Raw genomic sequence first — 25,495 nt, forward strand, 5'->3', positions numbered from 1 at the left:
ACACATTTGTAGTCAATCACCCCATGACATTTATTGAAAATCAAAAAAAAAAAGTGACTCTCAACCACTTAGTGAAATCTGCAAAAAACACAGGTTCTCAACCCAAGATTTATATTTTCTCAATTTTATTGAAGATATTTTAGAAAGCTGAATTGTATTCATATGTTCATGTCAGTTGCTGTCTGCCACATATTGAAGCCACGCTGTGCCCATTGGAATCCATCCATCTGGAAACTGGACCGACTTTTTTTGTCAATAGTGTCCCTTGTCACATGTCGGGCAACATCATCAGCATTTGATGAACTTGTGCGTGACTTCATATATTCCCACTGATTCTTTGACTTTCTCATCGTAGTCTGTCCAATCCTGAAATGTGGACAACAAATAATGATGTCATCAGTCATATTTCCCCCAGCCCAGATAAACAATCTTCTTACTTTTTCTAGTAGGTTTACTTCAGGAAATGGTGTTCCAGATTCTGCTCCCTGTGCAGCAAAGCCAGCCTGAGGTGGGTTTGAAAGGGGAAAAAATCATTTGAGATTATTTTTAGATAAATTCAGTTTTTGAATGTTTTTTTCAAAATAAGTTGTACCTGGTGTTTTCAGGCCAGGAAATAAGTCCAAAGCAATAATTTTCTCCCACTTTTGTGGCTGGTCATTTAAATGGAGTTACTCACCTGCGGCTGGAAGTCAACGGGCTCCAAACCTCGACATTCAAACTGCACCATCGTCTTGAACTTTTCGCCGTCCTCAGCCTGTGATGAAGCAGACAGACGGTAAGCCGGGTGTTTGCAAATGACAGACTTGAGAACAGACGACGTTAAATGGAACAGTTCGGCCTTACGTTATACGGTGTAATGGTGTCGCCGAGGATATCTGCATGAAAACATCATTCGTGAGACCACACGGATGGCAATTGCGAATAGAAAGTTCAGACATCAACACAGCTGGCTCATACCTATTGAATTTTCCCTGGAACAAAGCTTACACTTCTGCACCATGCTGGCGCTTCCCCTTCCTCCTTTTAACGGTACACTCTCCTAAAACACACACTGCAAGTCAATATGCAAATTTGGTCTAAAAACCATAAACATCATTCTTACCGCCAGGTTTATATACTGCCATTTGTCTGGAATCTCTCCACAGTTTCCACATTTGAGCTAAACAGAGAACATCAAGTACCAATATTAGGCTCATGTGTATGACTACATGAATCCAACAAATATGCAACACGTTTTAACCCATTCACCATAATGCCAGCTGTTTAAAATGGGAAGTCAAGTAAAAACATTTTTTCACAATAACGTGGGAACAATAACTTTTGCAGCACACCTTGGGTGATCAAATCTGAAGGCAAAATGAATTGTTACTTGTCTCGCCACAGTAGTCAGAATTAGCACAGCCTACTTTCAGAAACCAGCGAAAGTCTTCACCCTCTGGTCTCACGTTGGTGACATTCTCAAGAGTTGCTTTGAACTGGAGCCCGAATTTCTGTCACGAGAAGGACAAGAAAATATGTCAGTGTGCACATTAGTTTGCATGTTTATGACGAGACGTGGAGAAGCAAAACATACCACCATCTTGGTTTGCTCTGCTGCGTTCAGGAAGCATAATCGAGGCTCGTTAATAGTAGTTCGTGTGTTCCTCTCTGCATTTGTTTACATTTAAAGTTTATTTTAATCACATGTAGAGCAGAATAGAATTATTATTATTTATGTACTTTTTTTCATATTCGAACTTTATTAGGTACAGCACCTTTATTAGGTGGCAGCGTATTTGTAATTATAAATAATTCATAAATATGGTCCAAAACATTCATAACTATGTAAAATCATTGTTATTATTGTAACGTGTTTGAAACTAGGTATACCATAACCATAACCCTAGATATTCCATTTTTAATTCCAAATATTTTTATTTGTCTCGTTGCTATCCGCCACGTCACAACAATCGTTCTCGCTCCAGACTCTCGCGAGACTGTCTTCCCGGAACTTCCACGTCAGTATCTATTGCCCGTTCACTCAAATCGCGACATTTGGATCGCGCAACACCATTATCTCATCTTGTATCGAAGAAACGGTGATTGAAAATGGTCAGTAAGGTTTAAAGTAGAGCTTGTCATTATTTCTACGCAGTTTTTAGTTTTACTGTGCTGATTTGTTTGTCTGGTTTTCGCAAAAACAAGGTATTCTCGGTAGCAGCTTAGCGGCTAGTTAGCTCTGGTGTGCAGAAGATCGTCATATGTCAAACTTTGGCTGTTTAATTGTCAAATGTTTTCGAAGAACTTGAAATAAAGACTAATCCCTGTTGATATAAACAACCTAATTAGCTGTAGCACATTTTTGTTAAATGTTTGCGTGTCATGATTGAATGTCAATCTGAAATTCTTTGTAACCTTACAAGTTTTCCTCACAACCGACATTTGTGTCCTCAATTTTTCAGCCGCTGAGGCTTGACATCAAACGGAGGTTGACAGCCAGGTCTGACCGTGTGAAAAGTGTGGACCTTCATCCAACCGAACCATGGATGCTGGCCAGTCTATACAACGGCAGCGTCTGCGTGTGGAACCACGAAACACAAGTAAAACATGCATGAGCAGTATTTTTGGAGGATATTACACAAACGCAGCTGAATAAACTGAAAATATAACATTTGACTTATTCATTTTTTTAATCAGACACTAGTGAAGACGTTTGAAGTGTGTGATCTCCCCGTAAGAGCATCCAAATTTGTAGCCAGGAAGAACTGGGTCATCACTGGAGCAGTAAGTCTTGCAATGCTGTCTTTCACCTTGATTTCCACCTGATTTTGTCAAACTTTGTGACAGAAAATGTTTTTTCTCTCCCTTGGTAGGATGATATGCAGATCCGCGTGTTCAACTACAACACCTTGGAGCGCGTTCACATGTTTGAAGCCCACTCTGACTACATTCGTTGCATCGCTGTCCACCCAACACAGCCCTACATCCTCACCAGCAGCGGTAGGCTTGTCCTTGTCCTTGTAATCAACACACAAATGTGTTTCTCGCTTCTTAAACGCTCTCCCTATCTTGATGTAGATGATATGTTGATCAAGCTGTGGGACTGGGACAAGAAGTGGTCCTGCAGCCAGGTGTTTGAGGGTCACACGCACTACGTCATGCAGATCGTCATCAACCCAAAGGACAATAATCAATTTGCCAGCGCCTCCCTTGACAGGACTATCAAGGTAAGAACTTGCCTGGACCGCCATGCCTGTCATATAGTAGCTATGTATCTCAAAAGCTTGTAGAAATGTTCCATATTGTTCCACGACAAAATATTCAGGAGCTCCCGAGTGTGTTAAAGCTCATTTAGTCGTATCCTTGTGTCGTTTCAGGTCTGGCAACTGGGCTCGTCATCTCCCAACTTCACTTTGGAAGGCCACGAGAAAGGGGTCAATTGCATTGACTATTATAGTGGAGGAGACAAGCCCTACCTGATATCAGGCGCTGATGACCGCCAGGTCAAGATCTGGGACTACCAGGTACATCGCCTTTATTTATCCCAGTAACTTTGGAACTCGGAATTGTAACTGACAGATACTAATTCAGCAGTTTGAATAACCCATTTGTAGTCTTTATTCTGTTCCCACCCTGTGCATAACTTGTTCTTGGTTATCTCCACTCTAGAACAAGACCTGTGTTCAAACTTTGGAGGGCCATGCCCAGAACGTCTCCTGTGTCAGCTTCCACCCGGAGCTGCCGATTATAATCACCGGGTCAGAGGATGGTGAGCTGGAATATATATCCTCTCTCTGTTTTGTTCTCTTCCATCTTAACTGAGCTTTCCCTCGCTTAACTATGATCTCCTCTCGCTGAAGGTACGGTTCGCATTTGGCACTCGAGCACGTACCGCCTGGAGAGCACGCTCAACTACGGAATGGAGCGTGTCTGGTGTGTATGCGGTCTCAGGGGCTCCAACAATGTAGCGCTGGGCTACGATGAAGGCAGCATCATCATCAAGGTGAGGACAAGAGCATCGTTGTAATCATCCATTTTCAAATTCTTGATAGTAGTACAGACATTTCTTCTGTGTTCAATCTCAACTACTTTCACGTCCCCACAGGTTGGGCGTGAGGAGCCGGCCATGTCAATGGACACCAGCGGGAAAATTATCTGGGCCAAGCACAGTGAAATACAGCAGGCCAATTTGAAGGCCATGGGTGACGCTGAGATCAAGGACGGGGAGCGGCTCCCGCTAGCTGTGAAAGACATGGGCAGCTGTGAAATTTACCCTCAAACCATCCAACACAACCCCAATGGGAGGTACGCTGTCATTTCAAACTCCCCTCACTCTGAGAGGCCTGCTCTCACTTTGAGCTCTCCCTCGCAGGTTTGTTGTGGTGTGCGGAGATGGCGAGTACATCATCTACACCGCCATGGCGCTGAGGAACAAGAGCTTTGGCTCAGCGCAGGAGTTTGCTTGGGCACATGACTCTTCTGAGTAAGTGCTCAGTCTGTCTGGGATGCGCCACTTCTCAATAGATTTGAGTCATTGTTAATGTGCCTTTTCAACAGATATGCCATTCGAGAAAGCAACAGTGTCGTCAAAATATTCAAGAACTTCAAAGAGAAGAAGTCCTTCAAGCCCGACTTTGGAGCTGAGGGTAACGGCAATGCTGAGCTGGGGTTCAAAAATGTAATCAATGACAGTAGAAAAGGAAAACAATGCCTTTTTTTTTGTGGGGGCGGACCCTACAGGTATCTACGGTGGTTTCTTGCTCGGGGTGAGGTCAGTGAACGGTCTGGCTTTTTACGATTGGGAGAACACCGAGCTGATCCGCCGAATTGAGATCCAACCTAAACACGTAAGTGCGCTTCTTCTAGAGCACGTCATGAGCAGTCTGTCTTGGTCTGAGTCTCAACCTGTTATTCATTCATTCATTTTTTTTTCCCCCGTATGCAGATCTTCTGGTCTGACTCCGGCGAGTTGGTCTGCATCGCAACAGAAGAGTCTTTCTTCATCCTTCGTTACATGGCCGATAAAGTCGCTGCCTCGCAAGAGAACAACGAAGGCGTGACAGAGGATGGAATTGAGGATGCTTTTGAGGTTTGTGTGCTTCTGGCTTTTTAAACACACGTCTAGTAAAAGCCAAAAAAAAAAAAAAAGGGTTCCAAGTCTGAGTCCAACACACTCATACGTTGCATTTGTAAGTTCCTGGATCTTCTCTTGGCTCAGGTCCAAGGAGAGATCCAGGAGATTGTGAAGACGGGACTCTGGGTTGGTGACTGCTTCATTTACACCAGCTCCGTCAACAGACTCAATTACTTCGTAGGAGGCGAGATCGTCACGATCGCTCACCTGGACAGGTCAGACATCCCTTTTCATTTTCAAGACAAACGACAGTCATTTAAGATGACCCCCCCCACCCCTTGTCTACGCAGAACCATGTATTTACTGGGTTACATACCCAAAGATGACCGCCTGTACCTGGGAGACAAGGAGCTCAACATTGTCAGCTACTCCCTCCTGGTCTCCGTTCTGGAGTATCAAACTGCTGTCATGAGGAGGGACTTTGGGATGGCTGACAAGGTGCTTCCCACAATTCCTAAAGAACAACGGACCAGGGTGGCACACTTCCTGGAAAAACAGGTTAGGACTCATCGCCTCCTGTCGTTAGGAGTTATTACAACAATTGATGGCTTTTTTTTTTTTTCTTGGATCCCAGGGTTTCAAGCAGCAGGCGTTAGCTGTGTCCACAGACTCTGAACACAGGTTTGAGCTGGCTTTGCAGCTGGGAGAGTTGAAGATTGCCTACCAGCTGGCTGTAGAGGCAGAGGTAACTTTTGAGAAGAGTTGTGCCTATGTGTTCAACTTGTGTCTCTAATGGAAGGAGTAAAAAAAAGAAAAAAATGCCGCTGTCTAATTGTGTTGTGCCACCATTTGTGTTCCAATACCTGTTGTGGGTATTTGACATAAATTTCTTTTTTTTTTTTTTTTTGGAATGTCTTTATTTCACTTCTTGTAGTCTGAGCAGAAGTGGAAGCAGTTGGCTGAGCTGGCTATTAGCAAGTGCCAATTTGGCCTGGCCCAGGAGTGTCTGCATCACGCACAGGATTACGGCGGCCTACTCCTTCTCGCCACCGCCTCGGGCAACGCCCCAATGGTGGGCAAGTTGGCCGAAGGTGCCGAAAAGGACGGCAAGAACAATGTGGCCTTCATGACCTACTTCCTGCAGGGGAAGTAAGTGTTACTTGTGACTCAATGTGTGACTGAACACCGGTCAAAATGTCATTCTGCCGTCATTTCCTCACAGACTGGATCAATGTTTGGAGCTTTTGATCAGAACCAACCGCCTACCTGAAGCTGCATTCCTGGCACGCACATACCTGCCCAGCCAGGTGTCCCGTGTGGTCAAACTGTGGAGGGAAAATTTGGCCAAGGTCAACCAGAAGGTGAGCACGGTGGATTACTGTTCAGTTGAAACAATCTTGTCGCAAATGTGAACCCTGCTTTCATCTGAATGCACTTGTCTTTCCTCATATCATGATTTCAACACGCTTTTAGGCTGCTGAATCCTTAGCAGATCCTACGGAATATGAAAACCTGTTTCCTGGTCTGAAAGAAGCATTTGCAGCTGAGGATTACCTCAAAGAAAATTGCTCAGGCGCCACCAGGCCAGCCAAAGATTATCCCCTGGTCACTGTGAGTTAAGGAGAATATAATACAATCAAAGTGTAGCTCCAAGTATTGAATGTTAAACAGCTCAGAGTTGCGTAACCGATTTTTTTGTTCCCTTTCAGCTAAATGAAGACAGGAATATTATAGAGGAGGCTCAAGGATACCAGCCCAAAGGGATCTTTCAGCTTTCTGCTACTGAGGTTTGTCGGCGTTATCCAACCACTCCGCTTTTATTTGCACTTTTGTTGAACTTGGTTCATTTTTGTATTTTTATTACTCTGCAGATAGAAGAATGTGAAGACTCTCCTTTAGTGTCGGTCCCTGTAATAGCAGCCGAGTTTGCAGTCACGCCTTCAGAGCCCGAAACTGTCCCTCCACAGACTCAGGAGGAAATCCCAGAGTTGTCCCAGTCGGAAAAAGATAAGGTCGAATTTCTCATTCTCGTGCTCTGATTTTTTATTGGTGCATTTGGTTCTCTCAATAAGGAGCTGTTAAAAAAACAATGTCTATGTGCACAGGATCTGGAAGAGCTGGAAATTGACCTGGACAATTTGGAGGTAGATGACATCGACACCAGTGATGTTAACCTGGATGATGACTTTCTAGAGGACTAGAGATCTTCCACCAATTTTGCTGTCGACCACCTCGAAGCTTATTTAAAAAACAGAGACCAAACACCCCTGCTCCCTTTTTGTACTTAAAAATGTTGTATTGTCCACCTACAGATTAAAATAGACGACCATGAGATCAGTAATATTTTGTCCGCCGAGGAATAGTAGACACGTCTACCGGTATTTCAGACTCCATTTTGTACACCATTTATTGACTGTTGGAGATCATTTCTCTTTATTGCATTAGCCTATATGTTATGTTTATTTTTTGCCTTGTCAATGATAAAAATCTCTGAGGATTCAGTCCAATAAACTGCGGTTGCTGTACATATTTACCTTTGAATTAATTCTGTATAGTCATGAATGCATTTGTGGGTGGGAAGCGGTAGAAGAAAATACTGAAATCGTAAAAAATGTTGGCATGGAAATGGATTGCTGCAGTTCTCCTCCTCTCCGCTAGATGACATCACTTTCAGACAGCCTTGGATGATTTGGTGCAGTTTCGTGTGCAACCAAACTGCCGAGAGTGCCGAGCTTGGTAGCGAGGCAGAGAAGACGAGCGAGATTTTTTCTTTTCTTTTTTTAGTCGTCTTCCATTCTAATTTTCTGTCTTTTTTAACCTTGTCGCCAGTTAAACGTGCCGAAAATAACCCTGCGTAAAATGTACGAACCATTGGCCGCGGAATAAGGACCCCTTTTTTATCGCGCTGGCGTAGAAAAGAAAAGCCATCCGAATCGGACGGCCAGGGAGAGCCGGGGAGGGACCACGGCACACCCGCCGCTATCGCCACGGGGAGTCGGGGCCCGAGAGGGAGCCTGCCTGCCGGGGCCCTTGGCTTAATGCGACCTGCCTGCTTGTTCGCCTCAGTTGCACTCCGAGATGGGGGAGACCAAAATTATCTACCACCTCGACGACCAGGAGACACCCTATCTGGTGAAACTGTCTGTGCCGGCGGACAAAGTCACTTTGGCAGACTTCAAAAATGTCCTGAAAAAACCCAATTACAAGTTCTTCTTCAAATCTATGGACGATGACTTCGGGTAACTGTTTGTGTTACGACGTTGTTTTTAAACTGTCATTCTTGCTGGATTTCATAACGTTAGTGCTGCGAGACTTGCCAGCGGAGCAGCCAGCTGGCTTGTCATCACTTCACCTGGCTGCCTACCACTTGCGTTAGCTTTCCTTTGTTAGCTGCTAGCGGCTAGCTAGCGCGTATGTTTAGCGTCCATAGCGTTTGTTTACATTGCTCATGAGGCTAGCTTACGCCGCTCGTAGCTTATCGTAACGCCGTACAAATTAGGCTTTGGACAGTTTCGGTATACCCTGGAGAAAGTTTCCATTAACATTAAAAGGCCTTTTGTTACGGTGTGGGTTGACATACGCTGGCTAATAACCAGTTTCGAGCGTCACATATGCCAGTAGTTGGTGAATATGTATGGACAGCTAGTGCTAGCATGCTAACGTCAGAGGTAGTGTCTCCAGCAGGCCCATGTGGAAAGCCCACTGAACGTTTATTTGATATACGTACCACTAATGCGATCTAGGAATTACTGTGCTCCACTACTGTGTGGACCTCTCCTCGCCGTTTTTTTCCCCCAGTACATGCTGGCTTCCACTTCTACATGACTTTATTTTGCACTACTAGAATGCCTATATCTTACTCCTGGAAAATTTCACACTCCTACCTTTCACGACTGTATGACATGTCTGCACACTTGGAAAGTGCACTAGGAGAATTTAGTGATTGTTTTCCAAGATTACTGTGTAACGTTTCTGCATATAAGGAGAGAGACACAACTGTCAGCACTTAGGGTCAGCTAATTTTAACAGGCTAATATCAGAGGGGTAACTTGTAGTTTAAACTAGTTTGTCCACCCGGCCGCTGCTGTTGTTGTCCATTAGTCGGAGGAATGCAGAGTTGGACTTAGGAATGCAGCATCCATCACTCTGGCAGATTTATGGACGTGTCCCTTTGTGTTAAATGTGGAAAAAAGTGTACATGTTAGCGGTCCCCCAGACAGTCCCTTCCAAATGGTAAAGTGAGACCTGTTCTGTTGCGCTACGTTTGTAGAGTTGTTTTTGGTCAAATACAAATAAGGGAGGGGCAGCAACTTGGGCACATTTGCAAAGGACTGCTATTCATTTTGGGAAAGGTAAAGGGATACTCTGTAAATACACCTGCAAATCAAAACAGTACCACGATAACAAATAGCAAGCCAAGCCGTCTTAGTAGCAATCCGAACAGATCCAGTTGTCTGAGGCAGAAGATTACTCCAGTCCATTTCTGTATTCATCTATTGTGGATGAGAGTTTAATCCACCGCAGATGTTTGGACATGAAGCAGCTAAATGAAAGTCTAGGATTAAAATGTTGGCATTCCCACAGTTAAGTAAAACGGCACCAGTATTGTCAACTGACGGACAGCATTATTTATCTGTAGCTGCTCTTGTATACACAATGCAGTGATTCTCAAAAGAACCACTTGGTATGCAAGTTCCCTCCAGAATCAGTAACTCAATACAGTTCAGTTGTAATTCAATTTTAATTCCAATAGACTTCAATTGAATCTTTATCAGGCGTTTTTAAACTTTTATTTAGGAGTAGTTTTTAATTAACTTGTGTAAAGACTGCGGCTGTAATGAGTGCGCTATTCAATTTGTCATGGTTGCCTATTGCCTCAAAACTAGCTTCAGATTGCTTTTTTCTCAGTGCTGGTTTACTGATAATATCCTTTGTTGTGTTTGCAGGGTGGTAAAAGAGGAGATATCTGACGACAACGCAAAACTGCCCTGCTTTAATGGACGGGTGGTGTCGTGGGTGAGTTCAAACACAACAATCTATCGTAGTCATCGCTTTTGCGCAGACCTCTTACCGCATTTTTGGGCTTCAGTGGCAATTGTGTCAATGTGTTATAATAGAGCCTTTTAAATTTCTATCATGAGGATGTAAATCATGGGCATGAATTGGTTTCATCATGGAAAAGCCTCCAACTGGAGAGACAACAAGTAGACTCCAGACCTCCACCAAGGCCAAATATTGATGCCAGATGATGGTGGTGTAATTGTGAACGATGCAGAAAACAGCAGAGGGTTTTGATTCTACTCTTGATAAAATAAAATTTAAAAAATCTGCACAGAGATATACTAGCACATCCTGCTTCTTGTTTTGTACTTGTTGAAGGTAGTAAAAAGTGTTTCCGTCATTTTGGTTGCTCACTAACATTCCAGCCTGAATGTGTTTGTGTGTGTGTGTTTGTCCCATCCTGCTCATCTGTTCCTCAGCGAGTTTCTATCTTAACTGTTCAAACTATTGAACTCTGTGTCCGCCCACTTCTTGTTGCCAGGATTCATTGTCCAAATCCAAGTGCGTTTTCTTTCATACAAATGAAGTGTTTATGTGACCGCAGCCTACTTTTTGTGCCACATTTGGCACACCTCAGAGCGAGGTTTGCCAAACAAAGAAGTCCACGCCCGCGTTGGATTCTCTGGAGCTTGTATGAGAAAACAACTAAATGAATTGCGTGGTCCTTCTCCAGGGCCTTGCACATCTTCCTGCTAATATCATTATCGCATAATGAATCCGGCAGCAGTGCACAAGTAAGATGGCTGCCAGTTGTGTTTCCATGGGATTTGTTCGTTAGTTGTCTCCTAGCATTTTTTTCCCCGATGGGCTGTAATGTTTGGCCAGCACGTTCGTCCGTGAGTCGTTGCTACGAAGTCCCAAGCCACCACTTGCCATGACAAAAGAAGCATCTGTTTACCAGGACGTAGCCTCACTTCCTCCCATCTTGACTTTGAAATTGCATTACCGACAAGTGAAATCACAGGACAAAATCCGTTGTTTAAAAAAAGAAGAAGAAAAAACTAAGAGAAATAGTTAGTGACCAGGGAGAGTCCCCTTGTTCATGCTAGCATTCTACTCATCTCGTTCATGTTGATCCTCAGGTTCGGATTGCAAAGCAAATCTGTGTTTTCCGTGGACCTTGCACGCACGCACATTAGGATGTTGGTCTTGATTTGATATTCCACAGACCGCAAAATGTTATCTGTTATAATGTATCAGCTTGTTTGTCTCCTCCGTCCAGTGTGTTGTTGCAATGACTCGATTGATGGCCCTCTTGGGTGCAAGGGGGCTCGGCCCGCAATCGCCGCAACGCACCAGCTGGCCAACACCCTCCGAGCCCAGCCGGCTTCGTTTCACTGGCAGCGGATTTTGCCCATCCAATTATTTTTAATGGCCCATCTGACCTCGTGAAATAATTAAATCAACATGTCCCTTTTTAACGGACAAACTGGAACAATGAGTTAATGCTGCATTTTTTTGCTTTCTGGCCTTTTCACGTTTTCCCTCTAATTTTAAATGACTAAAGCAGCTCATTTATCACATTGACATCAAGCGGCTTCTTGTGGAAAAATCCAAATTCCACAAAATTTAACTTGCTGTCGTTGCTGTCGTCAACTTATAAAGTTTTGCTTTTTTCCCCCTCGTAGCTGGTTTCGGGAGACGGTCCCCACGCAGATGCCGGTTCGGTGGCAGACTTGGAGGCAGCGCCCCCGTTGGAGAGGACGGGAGGCATCGGAGACTCTCGACCACCTTCTTACCAGTTAGTACACGAAAGAGGATTTTGCACCTTTGTCGTTTTGCTGAACGGAAAGATGGCGTGTGTATAAGGAATGGCTTGTTATTATCTTGACGTCTGTCTCCTTTTTATTCCACCGTGTCTCCACCTGCAGTGGGAAAGCAGCTAGCGGTCGGGACAGTTTGGACAACGACACGGAGACGGGCTCAGTGGCGTCGCAACGGAGAGAGAGGGACAAGCCGAGACGCAAGCAAGGTGACCACGGTCAGGAAGTAGTATTTGTTACCGACAGAGAAAAGTTTTTCATTTGTACATTTTTGGATTGTCTCAACGAGCCAGGACTTTCTCCCACTCCTGATGCTTTGTTTCTTCCGTAGGCGGTCGGCAGAATGGGTTGTCGTCACGGCCGGCGGGGCGTGGCGGGCCTGAGTACGACAGCTGCTCCTCTTTCATGAGCAGTGAGCTGGAGTCCACTTCCTGCTTTGATTCCGAGGATGACGACGCTACCAGCAGGTGACCTTGCCTTTCGGGGGTTGAACAACTCAATTTAGCGGTGACAAAACGTTTGGTTTGACCAGACAATGATTTGAAAAGAATCCGCATTATATTACACTTGACCTCAAACTCAGGTTTCTGTGACGTATTGAAAATCAGCGATGGGTTGCCATGATTATTTATGAAGTGGCTATTGTGGACAATGCATTTCCACACGGAGATATATTTCTCTTCTCTTTCCCAGGTTCAGTAGCTCCACAGAACAGAGTTCCTCTCGTTTAATGAGACGACACCGCCGCCGCCGACGGAAACCCAAAGCCTCCAATCTGGACAGAGTGAGATCACATAATCAACCACATACAGTAGTTCCTCACTAAGTTGCAGCAACGTGATACATTTAGCCGCTCTCAACCCCCTTTTTTTTTTATTTATTGTTCGTGTGTCCAGTCGTCATCGTTCAGCAGCATAACGGACTCCACCATGTCTCTCAACATTATTACAGTTACTCTCAACATGGGTAAGTTACCAGACAAAATAAATAAGACCATTCATTGACAGTGTTTATAAATACATTGATACTATTTTTCTCATTTCACTCATCGGTGGTCCTAGTAATAAACATGGTCTCATATTTACAGAGAAGTACAACTTCCTGGGCATCAGTATTGTGGGCCAGAGCAACGAGAGAGGAGATGGCGGAATTTACATCGGCTCCATCATGAAGGGCGGAGCCGTGGCTGCTGACGGACGTATCGAGCCTGGGGACATGCTCTTGCAGGTGTGCGGCTGCGTTTGTTGTAAAATCCGGGAGCACGCCGGGCAATGGTTGTCGGGTTTGTGTTCGGCGCCTGCAAATGAGGCGCAGTCAAGCGAGAGCTGTCGGCTTCTAAACAAAAAGAGGTGATGAAGCTAGTGTGTCGTAAGCCATATTCCATAAAGTCAGAATCATCTCAGGCTACAGATGAATTTTGTGATGAGTACTGGCAATGAGTTGTCATTCCAGGCAACTGTGCTTCTTCCCACAGTCACTTGAAATATAGCCAGTCCCACCGACGCAAGCCTCCGAGTTAGGTTGTAACGCTGGGAAATAATTTAGCGGTGAGCCTGTTTGTGTTGTCATAATTGGTTTGGAAAATATTTTCATTGGGAGATGCTGCGCTTTGTGGTTTTTGTCATCCATTACAGTTGGATTTTTTGGGGTCAAACTATCCGGCAACCGTGTCTAAATATTATGATCGTTCGCCCACAAATAGTGAAAATGCAATTTTCCACGAATACGGAAGTATTGAGCAACAACTCTGCTTGTCTTGTGTTTTTGGTTCCGTTCAGGTGAACGACATCAACTTTGAGAACATGAGCAATGACGATGCAGTTCGAGTGCTTCGGGACATCGTGCACAAGACTGGGTAACGCAAACGCAAATCATTCTTATGCCTTTGCTGCATTGTTAATGTGCAAAAATGTGTTTTTATGACCAGTCCAATAACTTTAACCGTGGCTAAATGCTGGGACCCAAACCCACGGAGCTGCTTCGCTCTGCCGAGAAGTGAGTGCTTCCTTTTGCTTTCTTTGCCTCTCTGGAAGGCAATGTTTTCCAATATTTGACATTGCAAAAGATTCACAGCACCACACCAAACAAAAAATGGCGCACAAACTTTATGTGATGGTTGTTAATGAATGATGAGTTCATTAACATACTGTTTGCCAGAATACATCAAGCTATGTTATTTGAAGCAGATCAATCATTTTAAAACTATTTGCAACCTCACGTTTGATCCCACAGGTGAGCCCATCCGACCCATTGACCCTGCGGCGTGGGTGTCGCATACTGCAGCCATGACCGGGGTGTATCCTGCCTACGGTATGAGCCCCTCTATGAGCACCGTCACTTCCACCAGCTCCTCCATCAGCAGCTCCATTCCAGAAACGGAACGTAAGTATATCCTCATTTCATCTTCTCATATTCCATCTTGCGGGATGACCGAGCTGCAATCGATGCAGAGCGAGCGGTAATTCGGTCATCTTATTATTGTATTATGGTCGTCATTTATAATTCTAAATTATGACACACCCAATATGAGGAGAAGGAGTACAGCTGCAAATGAAACTCTGAATAGTTCCTATGCACATTGACGCAAAAAAAAAATGTGTTGACATGTGAATCTCCTCCAACTTCGAACGCCTTGTCTCTTCCACACCCTGAGCGATAAAGCCACATACCCTCAGAAGCGTTAGCCAATCTTGGAGAGCCCATCCCTTAATTCATTCCAGCAACTCGTCTGTGCTCCACATTTGTCTGCGTTCAGAGTTTGACTATACTTCACAGCTAGCTTCCATCTGCTTTGTCAAAAGTCAGCCATAACTCACAACTTTCATCTCCCCTGCCATCTTGCGGAGGACTATTTCACTTTGAATCATATTTGTCCTGTGACGCTCGATGAACAGATTTGTTGTTTTTGGTCATGTGTTGTTTTGGATGGGCTTTCAAGGGTGGAAATACGCTTTATTATATTTAGGCTTGAACTTGCATTCGTGCCATTTGAATCACTTAAAGCACAAAAGGTGAAAGATCTCGGGCCAAGAATGGTCTCTTAAGATTGCATCAGTCAAAAAAAAAAAATCACTAACAAAAAGCATGAAAAAAAGACACGATGATGCAATCTTGAAAAGCTACAAGTGCTTAAAGGATAAGATTCATACATGAACGAAATAATGTGTCCAGTCAGAAAGCAGTACAAGTCTAAAACGCTTCAAACAGTTGACGTTACTTTCATCTCGGAGAGATTCGCTCAACTCATACATTGTTGCATTAGTCACTCCGGCGAGAATGATGAATTTAGGGAAATGAAGGAATTACCCATTTAAGTGGGAGCCTACAAAGAACAGAAACACAACACGCTGGCTTAATCACCACCATTTTGTCACAAAGGAAACTCCAAGGAACGCTATGTCTGTGTTTTTAAAAGGACGTTCAGTTCAAGCCCGTTATTGAACAACTTCGGACTTAAATCCAAGTGTCCAGACACAGGAAGGGCCACGGTAGAGCACATATTATTTATGATGATTTCGAAAACAGACCAGTGTATTCATCTGAAATTGAAAAGAGGAACAATGTGAATGAATACTGTGACCATAAATAAGCTCTTATTTTTTTTCCACCCTCCTAGGATTTGATGACTTCCACCTCTCCGTACACATGGACATGGCAACAGTCGCTAAAGCCATGGCCTGTCCGGAGTCGGGCCTGGAAGTACGAGACAGGATGTGGCTGAAGATCACCATCGCTAACGCCTTCATCGGTATTGTCCTGCGGGCTCGGTCAGGTGAAACCGGTCTTGGCGTTGTGCTTGAAACAATTTGCTCGTGTGCTTCTAGGCTCCGATGTGGTGGACTGGCTCTTCCATCACGTGGAAGGCTTCACAGATCGCAGAGAAGCGCGTAAATACGCCAGCAACCTGCTTAAGGCCGGCTACATCCGACACACTGTCAATAAGATCACCTTCTCGGAGCAGTGCTACTATGTGTTTGGAGACCTCTGTGGCAGTAAGTGGGGGGAAGAAAAAAAAAAAAAAAAGAATATTCGTACTAGAGTAAGTCAATGGCCTGTTGTCGCCCTACAGATATGAGCCACCTGTCTCTCCATGACCACGACGGTTCCAGTGGGGGCGCCTCAGACCAGGACACCCTCCCCCCTCTGCCTCACCCCGGGGCCGCTCCCTGGCCAATGCCCTACCAGTTCCCTATCCCTCACCCCTATGACCTTCCGCAAACCTTCCCCGGCGGGCCAGCCGCTGGCAGTGCCGGAAGCCAGCACAGCGGTGAGTGCAGAAACGTTCAAAGTGGTTGAAATCACACTTGCCGTTTAATGCAAGACAGTGCTTTGAATGGGCTCGAAGTGATTTAGTATTTTAGTTGTAGTCCACTTACAGATCGGTAAGGGCAATTATAAACACTTTGAGGAAGATGTGGTCAGTTATGCATCAAGTAAAAACTTGCATAGCACCGCTGTGATTGACGCCTGCTCTTTGAATCCAGAATTTGATCCGGGAAACCATTTTTATACTCCCAAGTGCTCAAAGAACACAGCCTGCCTCTGTCAAATATTTCCTCCAGCCAGCATCTCTGAAGACTTGGATTTAAAGTAATCACCGTGTAGGAGTGGAAAGTCAGACATTGTGGTTTGCGCACATTAACAGCAGTATTTACCGAGCGCACCACGCGTCTTACACATCCCAGAACTTCTGTTTAATGGCGGAGTCCAGTGCTTCGCAAAGGTTTTTACATCAAATTACGTTGCGTTTGGCAGATTTCACGCGTCTTCCTGAGACTCTATAACGCTATCCATTGATACATGTAAAGCTTCCAGTACTTTCCAGAAATTCCTGCAGTTCCACCATTTCCAGCTACCGGCCTGCCCCCTTAAGCAGTTCAAACCTGCCATTTAAACTGGTTGTATATTTGCGTTTGTGCATTTGATGTCGTGCTATTGTTTTTGTGTTCAAGTCATTCAAGAGGCATCCACTCAAATGACTGGCCTTTGTGCAGCCATAAAAGGAAACCTTGTAATCTGTCAAAACTAGGTCAGATCTGCGGGGATTTATTCTTTAGCGGCACACCGACGGGAGCGAGCAAGCAGCTCTTGTTTGTGACTCCGATTGAGTCAATGATTTACGTGTGGCAAATAGTCACCGTCTGCACGCACTCCTCTGTCCACAGAAAGCAGCGGCTCAAACTGCAGCAAAAACGAGGGGCGCAAATCTGGCGGCAGCGGAAGCGAACCGGAGATTAGGAGCCACCGAGCTGCCAGCGAGCGCTCGGCGGCTCCCCCTAGCGAGCGAAGCGTCCGCAGCTCGCTGAGCCACCGCAGCGCCAACTCCCACTACGGCCAAGGTCTGGTCTACGGCCCCCCCAGCCTGCCCCTGCAGCCGCCTCATCTGCTCGCATCCGCCCCCGGAGCCCCCCCGGGTAGGGAGCTGGCCTCGGCCCCTCCTGAGCTCACCGCGTCGCGCCAGTCCCTGCGAATGTCGGTGGGCAACGCCGGCGAGTTCTTTGTGGACGTGATGTGACCCAGGTCGGAGGGCGAGCAGATTAAATTGTAGCAGATTGGGGGGGGCAAATTGTTGTCGGCCGGCAGAGGCGAAGCTTGCAGCAGCTGTATTCCGAGGCCTCCGATTCCTAAAAGCATGGATGCAACCAGTTCTGTTGTGTGTGCTGTGAGAAAAAAAAATGTTCCGCCTCTTTTGTGCGTCTCTTCTTAGTCATTGTGGCCATACTTTCTTCAGTGAAGAAACACTCCTCCTTCCGCAGTTTGCTCAAATTGGCACCAAAGGGCCCGTTAGTCAGTTTCCGCCTCTCAGTGGGGAAGAGTTTTAGTGCAAGGACAAAAACCAAGAGAGAGGGAAATGGTGGAAAACAGGCAGATGGGGAGGATGACTCAGCGGTTTTCCTACGTGGATGTTTTTCATTTTGTTTTTCTCTCTGCTGCTTGTCTTCTCTATCTTAACATTCTTTGACCCCATCCCCCTTGTTCCCCCACCAGGGTCAGAACTGACGGGGGGAGCTTTGGCTTCCTTCACTAATAAAACACGACGTCGGCTTGAACACTAACTTGTTCATACTTAAATGTTTGCTTGACTTATGAGAGACAAAAAATAATTTGAGAATATCCGTCATTCTTACTGTCAGAATGTTTGATCATGTTTGTTGATCACAATTGATTTTATTTTACAGTGCAAAACATGAGCCTCAAGTTCAAGTCATTTATACACTACATTAATTTTGTTTCCACCTGTTAACCCAAGCATTTTTAGTTTGTCTTGTTGCGATGGATAGTAATAAGAAAAATCTTACTTGTCTCTCACACTACTCGTTTATCAAGGAAATGCCTTTTTATTTATAAATATAGTTTTATGACTTCATGACTCTGCGTTGTTTGTCTGCATGTGGTTGCACAGACCAGATTTATTACAAAAAGCAGGAATGCAGCATATACTGAAAATATGAGTTAAATGAAGATTTTTCCTAGAATAAAATATCAGTAAATGTCAAATATCTCTTCACACCCAATGAATGGGCTGAATAATTTCAAGTTGTGATGCTTTGATTTGGTCAAGTGTGAGGAAGAGTTACGTAAGTATGTCAAACGTCTCTATTGGGAAATAGTGCAGTTATTTGTGTTTTAGCGGGCGTAGAGCACCCCCTAGCCTCGGTGTAGCGCCATTTTTGGATCCATATTGAAATATATCAATTTGGGGGGGGAGAAACTTAGAAAAGCAAAGTGGGAGGGGGTGAAACGTGGAAGCCTATGGAACGTGGGAATCTTTGGTATGTGAGGAAATGGTCTCCGGAGTTTGAAAATGATTGGGTTGCGCAATGTGGAAAAGAATTACGCTGCTTACTAAAAAAAATAATTTTTTTGCAAAATGTTAACCGGTGAGGCTTATCGCGGCCAGGCTTGGGTGCGGTGATTTTACTCGTCTCAGCAGCCGCGCCTTTTCCTGCCTCGGCTGAGCGTAAGACCGGCGGGTGCTGGTCAGCTGACACTTGTGTTCTCCACTAGAAAGGAAGGAACCCACAACCCAACCAGGCAGCGGCTGTGTAAACCGGGAACCTTCCACTTCAAGCCAGAAGCGGAGGCCGAACGGGGCGACTGACTGGTGGCGTCCGTGAAAGAACGAGGGTAAATTTACCGCAGTCGAGATTTGACAGTCGAAGGAGATGAATGACCTTTGTCGATAGAATTGTGGATACCCGGTGAGGCACTTATCATTCTCGGGTCGTGCTAATGTTAGCAATGTTAGCTGGCGCGCTGCTAGTTGGCAGCAAGCTAGCATAGGGCAACAAGGGTGTAAAGGAACTGCGGAGGGTTTTGCATTTCAAATTAAAAGTGTACGTTTCTAGTGGGCGCAGTGTGTTGTGGTAGTTCGGGCTTTTATCATTCATTCATTCATTTTTCGACACGTGCACCCTCTCTTAAGTTGACATTTAATAACATTTTTTTGGGGATTGGAATAACGGTCACCTTGTCATGGTTTTATTTCTTACAACCGGAAATGGCTGCACGCTATGTGGTTGTCTTGACTGCAGTCCTAAGCTAAATTAGCTAGCTAAGACTCATTTTCGGTCTTTTCTCACCCATCACTTTGATCAAAGATGAAGGTCAGACCTACATTCTCGTATTTACCCGATGCAGTTTTTTTCCAAACGCTCCGAATACAGCTGTAATTCCGTAGTCAGCATGGAAACGTGAACCGATATGAAACATTCATAAACGCAAGGAAATGGGCCGAATAAGCAGACATCTTGACTTGGGCCGATATAGGGACCACCGAAGTCGACTCGTGACATGGTCATCCCAATCTTCGTCAACCAAGACGTTGCAATAATCCTGCAGGATAATATTTTCAAATGCGTAGTGACGTCGTGTTGTTTATCGAATCGATGCGTTTTATTTGAAAAACCTCTCCTGCAGGAATTCCAAGCATGCCCTTCGTCTTTGCTTTTCCAGAATCTTCATTCAGGACAACACTAACCACTGTGTCTATTCAAAATCCCAATCTGGTTGGTGTCACCGTGCCCCACACTGTTGACTGCTAATCTGGTGTTAGTCTCTTAAGGAAGTAAACAAGGTGTCACTCAGGTGCAATTGCCCGAATAAAATGTTTAACCAGTCTCGCATGCGGTTGTGCATTTGTGTGATTTGCATGTGAGTTAAGGCCTGCAACGAGGCATTTTTCTAATGTTACATTATTCTGTCCATTTTTTTGGTTTTGATTATTCGAGCATTTTGGAAATGGAATCTCTATGCTCCTATGTGAGTGTGTGCGGGGAGGGGGACAGGGACAAATGTCTCTCTGTGGTGATGGTTACTAATGCTAGCTTCCCCCCACCCCCACCCCTCTCTTTCACCCTTTTCCTTCCTCTCTTTATCGCCCGTGCGTGTGTGTCCTCAGGCAGAGTTTGGTTTCATCATGGCTTGTTGGGTCTGAGGAGCAGCCATCATGATCGGAGGATTGTTCATCTACAACCACAAGGGGGAGGTCCTCATCTCTCGGGTCTACCGAGATGATATAGGGTAAGAATTTGTTCAGCCGTTGAATTTACTGCAGAAAGAGCAATGAGAATTGCGGGATAGCTTCATTTATACTTCCTCCTGCTTCTTTTGGAACATGGTAAGTTAATACCAGGCGCCTAGCACTTTCCTAATTTACTGCCAGACCCAATAATGTCACAGAAAAGCCGCTCATATGACCTCATGATCAACACCATGTGTCTGTGTACGTCATACACAAAAATGTGTCTTGTGCATTTTTGCCACTCTTCATCCTCTTTTCCTCTCTATCACAATTTTCCTCCATCTGTCCATATGGGCCCATGTAGGAATAGGTAAGAGGAGTGGAACTCATACCTAACAAGCATGGACCCCCTTTTCACCTTTTCCCTCTCATGGCCATAAACCAAGTGACAATCCCCCCCCCCCTCCCTCCCACGACAATCTAAACTTGCATGCCACCTTAAACATTTTTCAAGCATGAGTCACGTGACTGATGGAAAGGCGCCAGGCAAAATATAAACAGAAAAGTGCAGTAGCATGGAGTCTGCGCATGGCGTATGGACCCACACTTGACCTTTTTGTTCATACGGAAGGCGCCACAAAAGCAAGTTTTTGTTTTTTATTCATATTTGCTGTCAACTGTTCAATGAAAAGAAAATCTTGTAACACATTTTTTAATGGTGTGCATAAATTACTTTTGTTTTTTAGCTAGTTGCCTTTTACGGTCTGCAAAAGTATTTATCCTTTTAAAATTGCGTCTCCTTCACATTGCAGGCGCAACGCAGTGGACGCGTTCCGCGTGAACGTGATCCACGCTCGACAGCAGGTGCGCTCGCCGGTGACCAACATCGCTCGCACCAGCTTCTTCCACGTGAAGCGCTCCAACATCTGGCTGGCGGCCGTCACCAAGCAGAATGTCAACGCCGCCATGGTCTTTGAGTTCCTCTACAAGATGTGCGACGTCATGACGGCCTATTTTGGCAAGATCAGTGAGGAGAACATCAAGAACAACTTTGTGCTCATTTACGAGCTGCTCGACGGTAACGAATTCCCCCCCCCCCCCCCCCCCCCCCCCCCCCCCCCCCCCCCCCCCCCCCCCCCCCCACACACACACACACACACACACACACACACACACCCTCCACTTATTGACAATCCTTACCAGCAGTTGCGTTTTGTGTTTGTTCATGCAGAGATTCTGGACTTTGGTTACCCTCAGAACTCCGAAACTGGAGCTCTGAAGACCTTCATCACTCAGCAGGGTATTAAGGGACAGGTCAGTGCCCTCTGTGAACTTTTAAAATGTTACCGCATTAGTCCGCGGCTCAAAAACGGACTTTTGATGGGGCTCAATGGTATGACATGATTTTAACACGTTTTTGTGGTATTCATTCCACATCTGGTCCGGATTCCTGCTTCAGCACCAGGTAAAAAAAACACTTAATATATTTTGCCCTGCCACCTTTGTCAGTTTATGACCAGCTTTGTGCCATTGTCCCCAGACAAAAGAGGAGCAGTCTCAAATCACCAGCCAGGTGACGGGGCAGATCGGCTGGCGTCGCGAGGGCATCAAATATCGCCGCAACGAACTCTTCCTAGATGTATTGGAGAGCGTCAACCTGCTGATGTCGCCGCAAGGTTGCTTTCGTCGGACCCGTTGCGCACGCTGAGACGTCGACGTGTTCTGAACTATCGTGAATTCAGGTCAGGTCCTGAGCGCCCACGTGTCCGGCCGAGTGGTGATGAAGAGCTACCTGAGCGGAATGCCCGAGTGCAAATTCGGCATGAACGACAAGATCGTCATCGACAAGCAGGGCAAAGGCGGAGCGTCCGACGATGCTGGGAAGAGGTGAGCGGCCTTATTTATTTTCAACAACCTGACCAAAAAAAAAAAAACAACAACACTTTGTATGTCCATGTGTTGTCTTGGTCACTCTCTAACAAGACAAAATGTTCTATTTATTTTGATTTTTTTTCCCCTCCCTTTCTTTTTTTGTGGTGGGGGGTGCATCTCTTCTTTCTGTCCCTGTCTTTCTTTTTCTATGTGCTGTACCTCAGTGATTTAGGGGGAGGAAGGTACTGTACTGACATGAGTCCTCACTAACACACATTCCAAAGACACACACACATGACACAATCTAGTTGGTTCCTGACATATTTGGACCAACAGGGCATTTTTTTATGATTTTTGTTGTAGAAAACACTAGCGTGGATTTTTTTGGGGAAAAAAAAAAGTGATTCAATGACGGCCTTTTTTCCAGACAAAAAAAAAAAAAAAAAATCCAGTTTTGTATTTAAGAGTAGGGCTTATTTCAGGAATCAATTTCTCGATTAATTAAGATTTTTTTTTTTTTTTTTAAGTTTTAAGAAACAAGTTTTAAGTTTCATTCCTTTATTCAAAGGCAGGATGTTATTTTCATTTACTTGAGATAGCTGGATTGGATTTATAGTTGGTAGGATTTATTTAAAAAAAAAAACAAAAAAAAAACAAGTGCACCTGTGCTTACACAGCCCTATTTCAAATCTATGAATGAAATCCATCTCCAAATACTTCTGGACATGACTACACCTCTCATACATGCACCTCATGCGTTGATGCCCCTTCCGTCCGTCTCTCACAAGCAGTCAAACACATCCTCCCAACACCTCTGCTGCCTGGTCTTTGTTTCTTCCCCGTTTATACGTTTGATTTGTTTTTGAGCCCCGCCTCGCTTGACTTTTTAACCGGGTCTGTGGTTGAACACCATTAACCTCTTACCATCGTTTTTGTCTTGGAGCCAGCAGTCGTCTGTGTGTGTGCGTGACCTCATGGTAGACAGTTGTCGTGCTCATATAGTGTAGCGCCACAGCGAAGCGCTTCGGCTACCCGTGTGTACACTGACGCCGTTTTCTCCATCAGCGGGAAGCAGTCCATCGCCATCGACGACTGCACCTTCCATCAGTGCGTGCGCCTCAGCAAGTTTGACTCGGAGCGTAGCATCAGTTTCATCCCCCCTGACGGAGAGTACGAGCTCATGAGGTCAGTTGGGGGAAAATGGGTTCCGAATATAAAGAACATTGTCCAAGTAACTTGCACTGTTTGCAAAAAGTACAGAAGAACATGTCAACGAGACTTTGATGAGAAACAGTTACATGAAGTTCTCCTCTATCACTCGCAGGTATCGCACCACTAAGGACATCATCCTGCCGTTCCGCGTCATCCCTCTGGTCCGTGAGGTTGGTCGCACTAAGCTGGAGGTGAAAGTGGTCATCAAGTCCAATTTCAAGCCATCGCTTTTGGCCCAGAAGATCGAGGTGAGAACTTGAGACTCTGATAAAATGAGGACATTTAGATCTAAAAAAAAAAAAGAAGTTTCAACTTGTTTCTTGCCACTCTCATTTTAAGCATCAATGTGGCTGTTGTAACCCGAGCAAGTTATTTGAATGCAAACGGTGCAGCAACACACGTAGACGTACTGTATTCTTTATCCAAGCCAAAGAACAACAATGGTGAGATTTTTTTTTTAATAGTTTAAAATCATTCACGGTACTTTCCATTCAGGTCCGCATCCCGACGCCCCTCAACACCAGCGGCGTGCAGGTGATTTGCATGAAGGGAAAAGCCAAGTACAAGGCCAGTGAGAATGCCATTGTCTGGAAGTGAGTCCCCCCCACCCCCACACACACACACACGCACTCATACAGATTTTAGCGCAGTTCCGATTGACACGTTGCTGTTTCCCTGTGTAGGATCAAACGCATGGCAGGAATGAAGGAGTCTCAGATCAGCGCCGAGATCGAGCTGTTGCCGACCAACGACAAGAAGAAATGGGCCCGACCCCCCATCTCCATGAACTTTGAGGTAGTGTCATTTCTCCAGTCGAAATCCCCTGACTCGGAGCCCACCCTGACTCGATGTTTCCTCCTCAGGTGCCCTTTGCTCCGTCTGGCCTCAAAGTGCGCTACTTGAAGGTGTTTGAGTCCAAGCTCAACTACAGTGACCACGACGTGATCAAATGGGTGCGCTACATCGGCCGCTCGGGTATCTACGAGACGCGCTGCTGAAGTGGAACGTCGCAGCCGCCCCCATCCATCCTTTTACTGAATTTCACAGTTCCTCTTTGTCTCTCTGCTCCAATTTATTCTTAGCGCTTCTCTTATACGCTCGCCTCCTAACTAGGTGTTGGAGATTGACTTGACATCATTGAAAGAAAGAAAAAAGTCAATATGGCATCATGCCCGGATATATGCAAAACGTGAATTATTGTATCGTATATCTCGTAGTGATGAGTAAAGCAGGCGCTAAGGCAAGTGCAGCAAGGGGGCGCCGTTGTGTTCATTCAGTGTTATTGTTCTGCTACCACTTGTCAGAAATGGACTTGAATTTGTCCTGCGCCACTTCAACATTAGAATTCTTCTCTCTGGTAAGATGACGTGTAGCTGTTGTGGTTTCACATGAATCTTGGTATAGTTCTTGTGTATGAGTAGTCCACCCTTCAAAAAATGGAGCTCCCCTTCTGTATTGTTGCCCACCTCAACTGCACTCTAAAGTGACATTCCAGACTTGATGAGCTCAGCTAGTTGGTCACCCCCCCCCCCCCCATTTCTTTTGATTTTTAAAAGGAAAAAAACAACTCTTCCTTAATGTATCTAAAGCACTAAGACCAACTTCTTCCAACGTTACAACTATATTGAAAGGTGTCGGCAAATCAGGCCCCTCTCCCTGCACTATGATTTAGAGGTGATGTCTCCTCCTTGTGTTCATCTTTCCACTGTCCACTTCTTCATATTTGTAGCCCTGGTGATCGTTCGGTCCAATAAAATCTGACTATGTATCCAAAAATGTTCTGGTTGACTTTTGTCTTTTTTTTTTTTTTCAATAAAGCCTTACTATACATGGTGATTTTCTCTCTTAAAAAAAAAAAAAAAAACTTACATGGTGATTTTTTTACTAAAAAATAAGCCATATTACAGAATGTTAATTTTTTTTTTTAAATCGGAAGTGATTGCAAAAGAGACTTGACACTTGGAAAAGTGTAGTGATGCCTGATCTTTACAATATACGATCTTTTCCTTCGAGCCATTAAACCGGAAGTGTTCATGTGTTCCGTGTAGTGATGTGCATTCCAGTTTTTTT

The 25,495-nt window shown here is 45.0% G+C and overlaps 4 protein-coding genes across 5 annotated transcripts; 3 read left to right on the forward strand and 1 right to left on the reverse strand.

Annotated features, from left to right (window-relative positions):
- Positions 1–108: 108 nt before the first annotated feature.
- On the reverse strand, positions 109–1,646 carry czib (CXXC motif containing zinc binding protein). The gene is made up of 8 exons (XM_088395871.1): positions 1,574–1,646; positions 1,407–1,490; positions 1,103–1,159; positions 958–1,039; positions 844–875; positions 677–754; positions 438–503; positions 109–366 (listed from the first exon to the last, which is right to left on the reverse strand). Exons 1-8 carry the CDS (start codon positions 1,577–1,579, stop codon positions 289–291), a joined length of 483 nt encoding a protein of 160 aa, XP_088251997.1. The 5' UTR covers positions 1,580–1,646; the 3' UTR covers positions 109–288.
- Positions 1,647–1,939: 293 nt separating this feature from the next.
- copb2 (COPI coat complex subunit beta 2) lies at positions 1,940–7,582 on the forward strand. Its single transcript, XM_088395868.1, has 22 exons — positions 1,940–2,091; positions 2,442–2,579; positions 2,677–2,763; positions 2,853–2,979; positions 3,058–3,206; positions 3,357–3,503; positions 3,649–3,748; positions 3,840–3,982; positions 4,085–4,284; positions 4,352–4,462; positions 4,537–4,625; positions 4,720–4,826; positions 4,925–5,068; positions 5,198–5,328; positions 5,404–5,611; positions 5,688–5,798; positions 5,988–6,202; positions 6,276–6,414; positions 6,527–6,664; positions 6,763–6,840; positions 6,925–7,065; positions 7,159–7,582. The coding sequence occupies exons 1-22, from the start codon at positions 2,089–2,091 to the stop codon at positions 7,252–7,254; spliced, it is 2,802 nt and encodes a 933-aa protein (XP_088251994.1). The 5' UTR covers positions 1,940–2,088; the 3' UTR covers positions 7,255–7,582.
- Positions 7,583–7,745: 163 nt separating this feature from the next.
- dvl3b (dishevelled segment polarity protein 3b) lies at positions 7,746–18,244 on the forward strand. Of its 2 annotated transcripts, none has more exons than XM_088396165.1 (15): positions 7,746–8,292; positions 10,000–10,069; positions 11,743–11,855; positions 11,986–12,095; positions 12,209–12,344; positions 12,571–12,661; positions 12,774–12,843; positions 12,965–13,104; positions 13,656–13,732; positions 13,805–13,872; positions 14,110–14,259; positions 15,494–15,625; positions 15,702–15,869; positions 15,947–16,144; positions 17,043–18,244. In XM_088396165.1, the coding sequence occupies exons 1-15, from the start codon at positions 8,132–8,134 to the stop codon at positions 17,390–17,392; spliced, it is 2,034 nt and encodes a 677-aa protein (XP_088252291.1). In that variant the 5' UTR covers positions 7,746–8,131; the 3' UTR covers positions 17,393–18,244. The 2 variants fall into 2 exon arrangements, with proteins under 2 accessions (XP_088252291.1, XP_088252292.1); XM_088396166.1 differs by having other exon boundaries at positions 11,986–12,086.
- Positions 18,245–18,507: 263 nt separating this feature from the next.
- Positions 18,508–25,201, forward strand: LOC148387363 (AP-2 complex subunit mu-A). The gene is made up of 14 exons (XM_088396167.1): positions 18,508–18,650; positions 18,886–19,005; positions 20,279–20,400; positions 21,154–21,419; positions 21,573–21,655; positions 21,801–21,806; positions 21,882–22,017; positions 22,084–22,228; positions 22,438–22,455; positions 23,279–23,398; positions 23,538–23,673; positions 23,921–24,018; positions 24,109–24,220; positions 24,289–25,201. The coding sequence occupies exons 3-14, from the start codon at positions 20,327–20,329 to the stop codon at positions 24,421–24,423; spliced, it is 1,329 nt and encodes a 442-aa protein (XP_088252293.1). The 5' UTR covers positions 18,508–18,650; positions 18,886–19,005; positions 20,279–20,326; the 3' UTR covers positions 24,424–25,201.
- Positions 25,202–25,495: the final 294 nt, after the last annotated feature.

Source organism: Syngnathus floridae, chromosome 14, assembly GCF_059516105.1.
Source record: "Syngnathus floridae isolate MCC-2025c chromosome 14, RoL_Sflo_1.0, whole genome shotgun sequence".
NCBI lineage: Eukaryota > Metazoa > Chordata > Actinopteri > Syngnathiformes > Syngnathidae > Syngnathus > Syngnathus floridae.

Coding starts and splice junctions, on each gene's coding strand:
- LOC148387363 (XM_088396167.1), top strand. CDS start 20,327: ATGATCGGAGGATTGTTCATCTACAACCACAAGGGGGAGGTCCTCATC. Junction 22,018..22,083: donor CCTGCTGATGTCGCCGCAAG/GTTGCTTTCGTC, acceptor TCGTGAATTCAG/GTCAGGTCCTGAGCGCCCAC. Junction 23,399..23,537: donor GGAGAGTACGAGCTCATGAG/GTCAGTTGGGGG, acceptor TATCACTCGCAG/GTATCGCACCACTAAGGACA.
- czib (XM_088395871.1), bottom strand. Junction 1,160..1,406: donor ACTTTCGCTGGTTTCTGAAA/GTAGGCTGTGCT, acceptor TTCTCTGTTTAG/CTCAAATGTGGAAACTGTGG. Junction 1,040..1,102: donor GGCAGTATATAAACCTGGCG/GTAAGAATGATG, acceptor TGTGTGTTTTAG/GAGAGTGTACCGTTAAAAGG.
- copb2 (XM_088395868.1), top strand. Junction 2,980..3,057: donor CTACATCCTCACCAGCAGCG/GTAGGCTTGTCC, acceptor ATCTTGATGTAG/ATGATATGTTGATCAAGCTG. Junction 3,207..3,356: donor CCCTTGACAGGACTATCAAG/GTAAGAACTTGC, acceptor GTGTCGTTTCAG/GTCTGGCAACTGGGCTCGTC.
- dvl3b (XM_088396165.1), top strand. CDS start 8,132: ATGGGGGAGACCAAAATTATCTACCACCTCGACGACCAGGAGACACCC. Junction 12,096..12,208: donor ACGCAAGCAAGGTGACCACG/GTCAGGAAGTAG, acceptor TTTCTTCCGTAG/GCGGTCGGCAGAATGGGTTG. Junction 13,733..13,804: donor GACATCGTGCACAAGACTGG/GTAACGCAAACG, acceptor TTTTATGACCAG/TCCAATAACTTTAACCGTGG.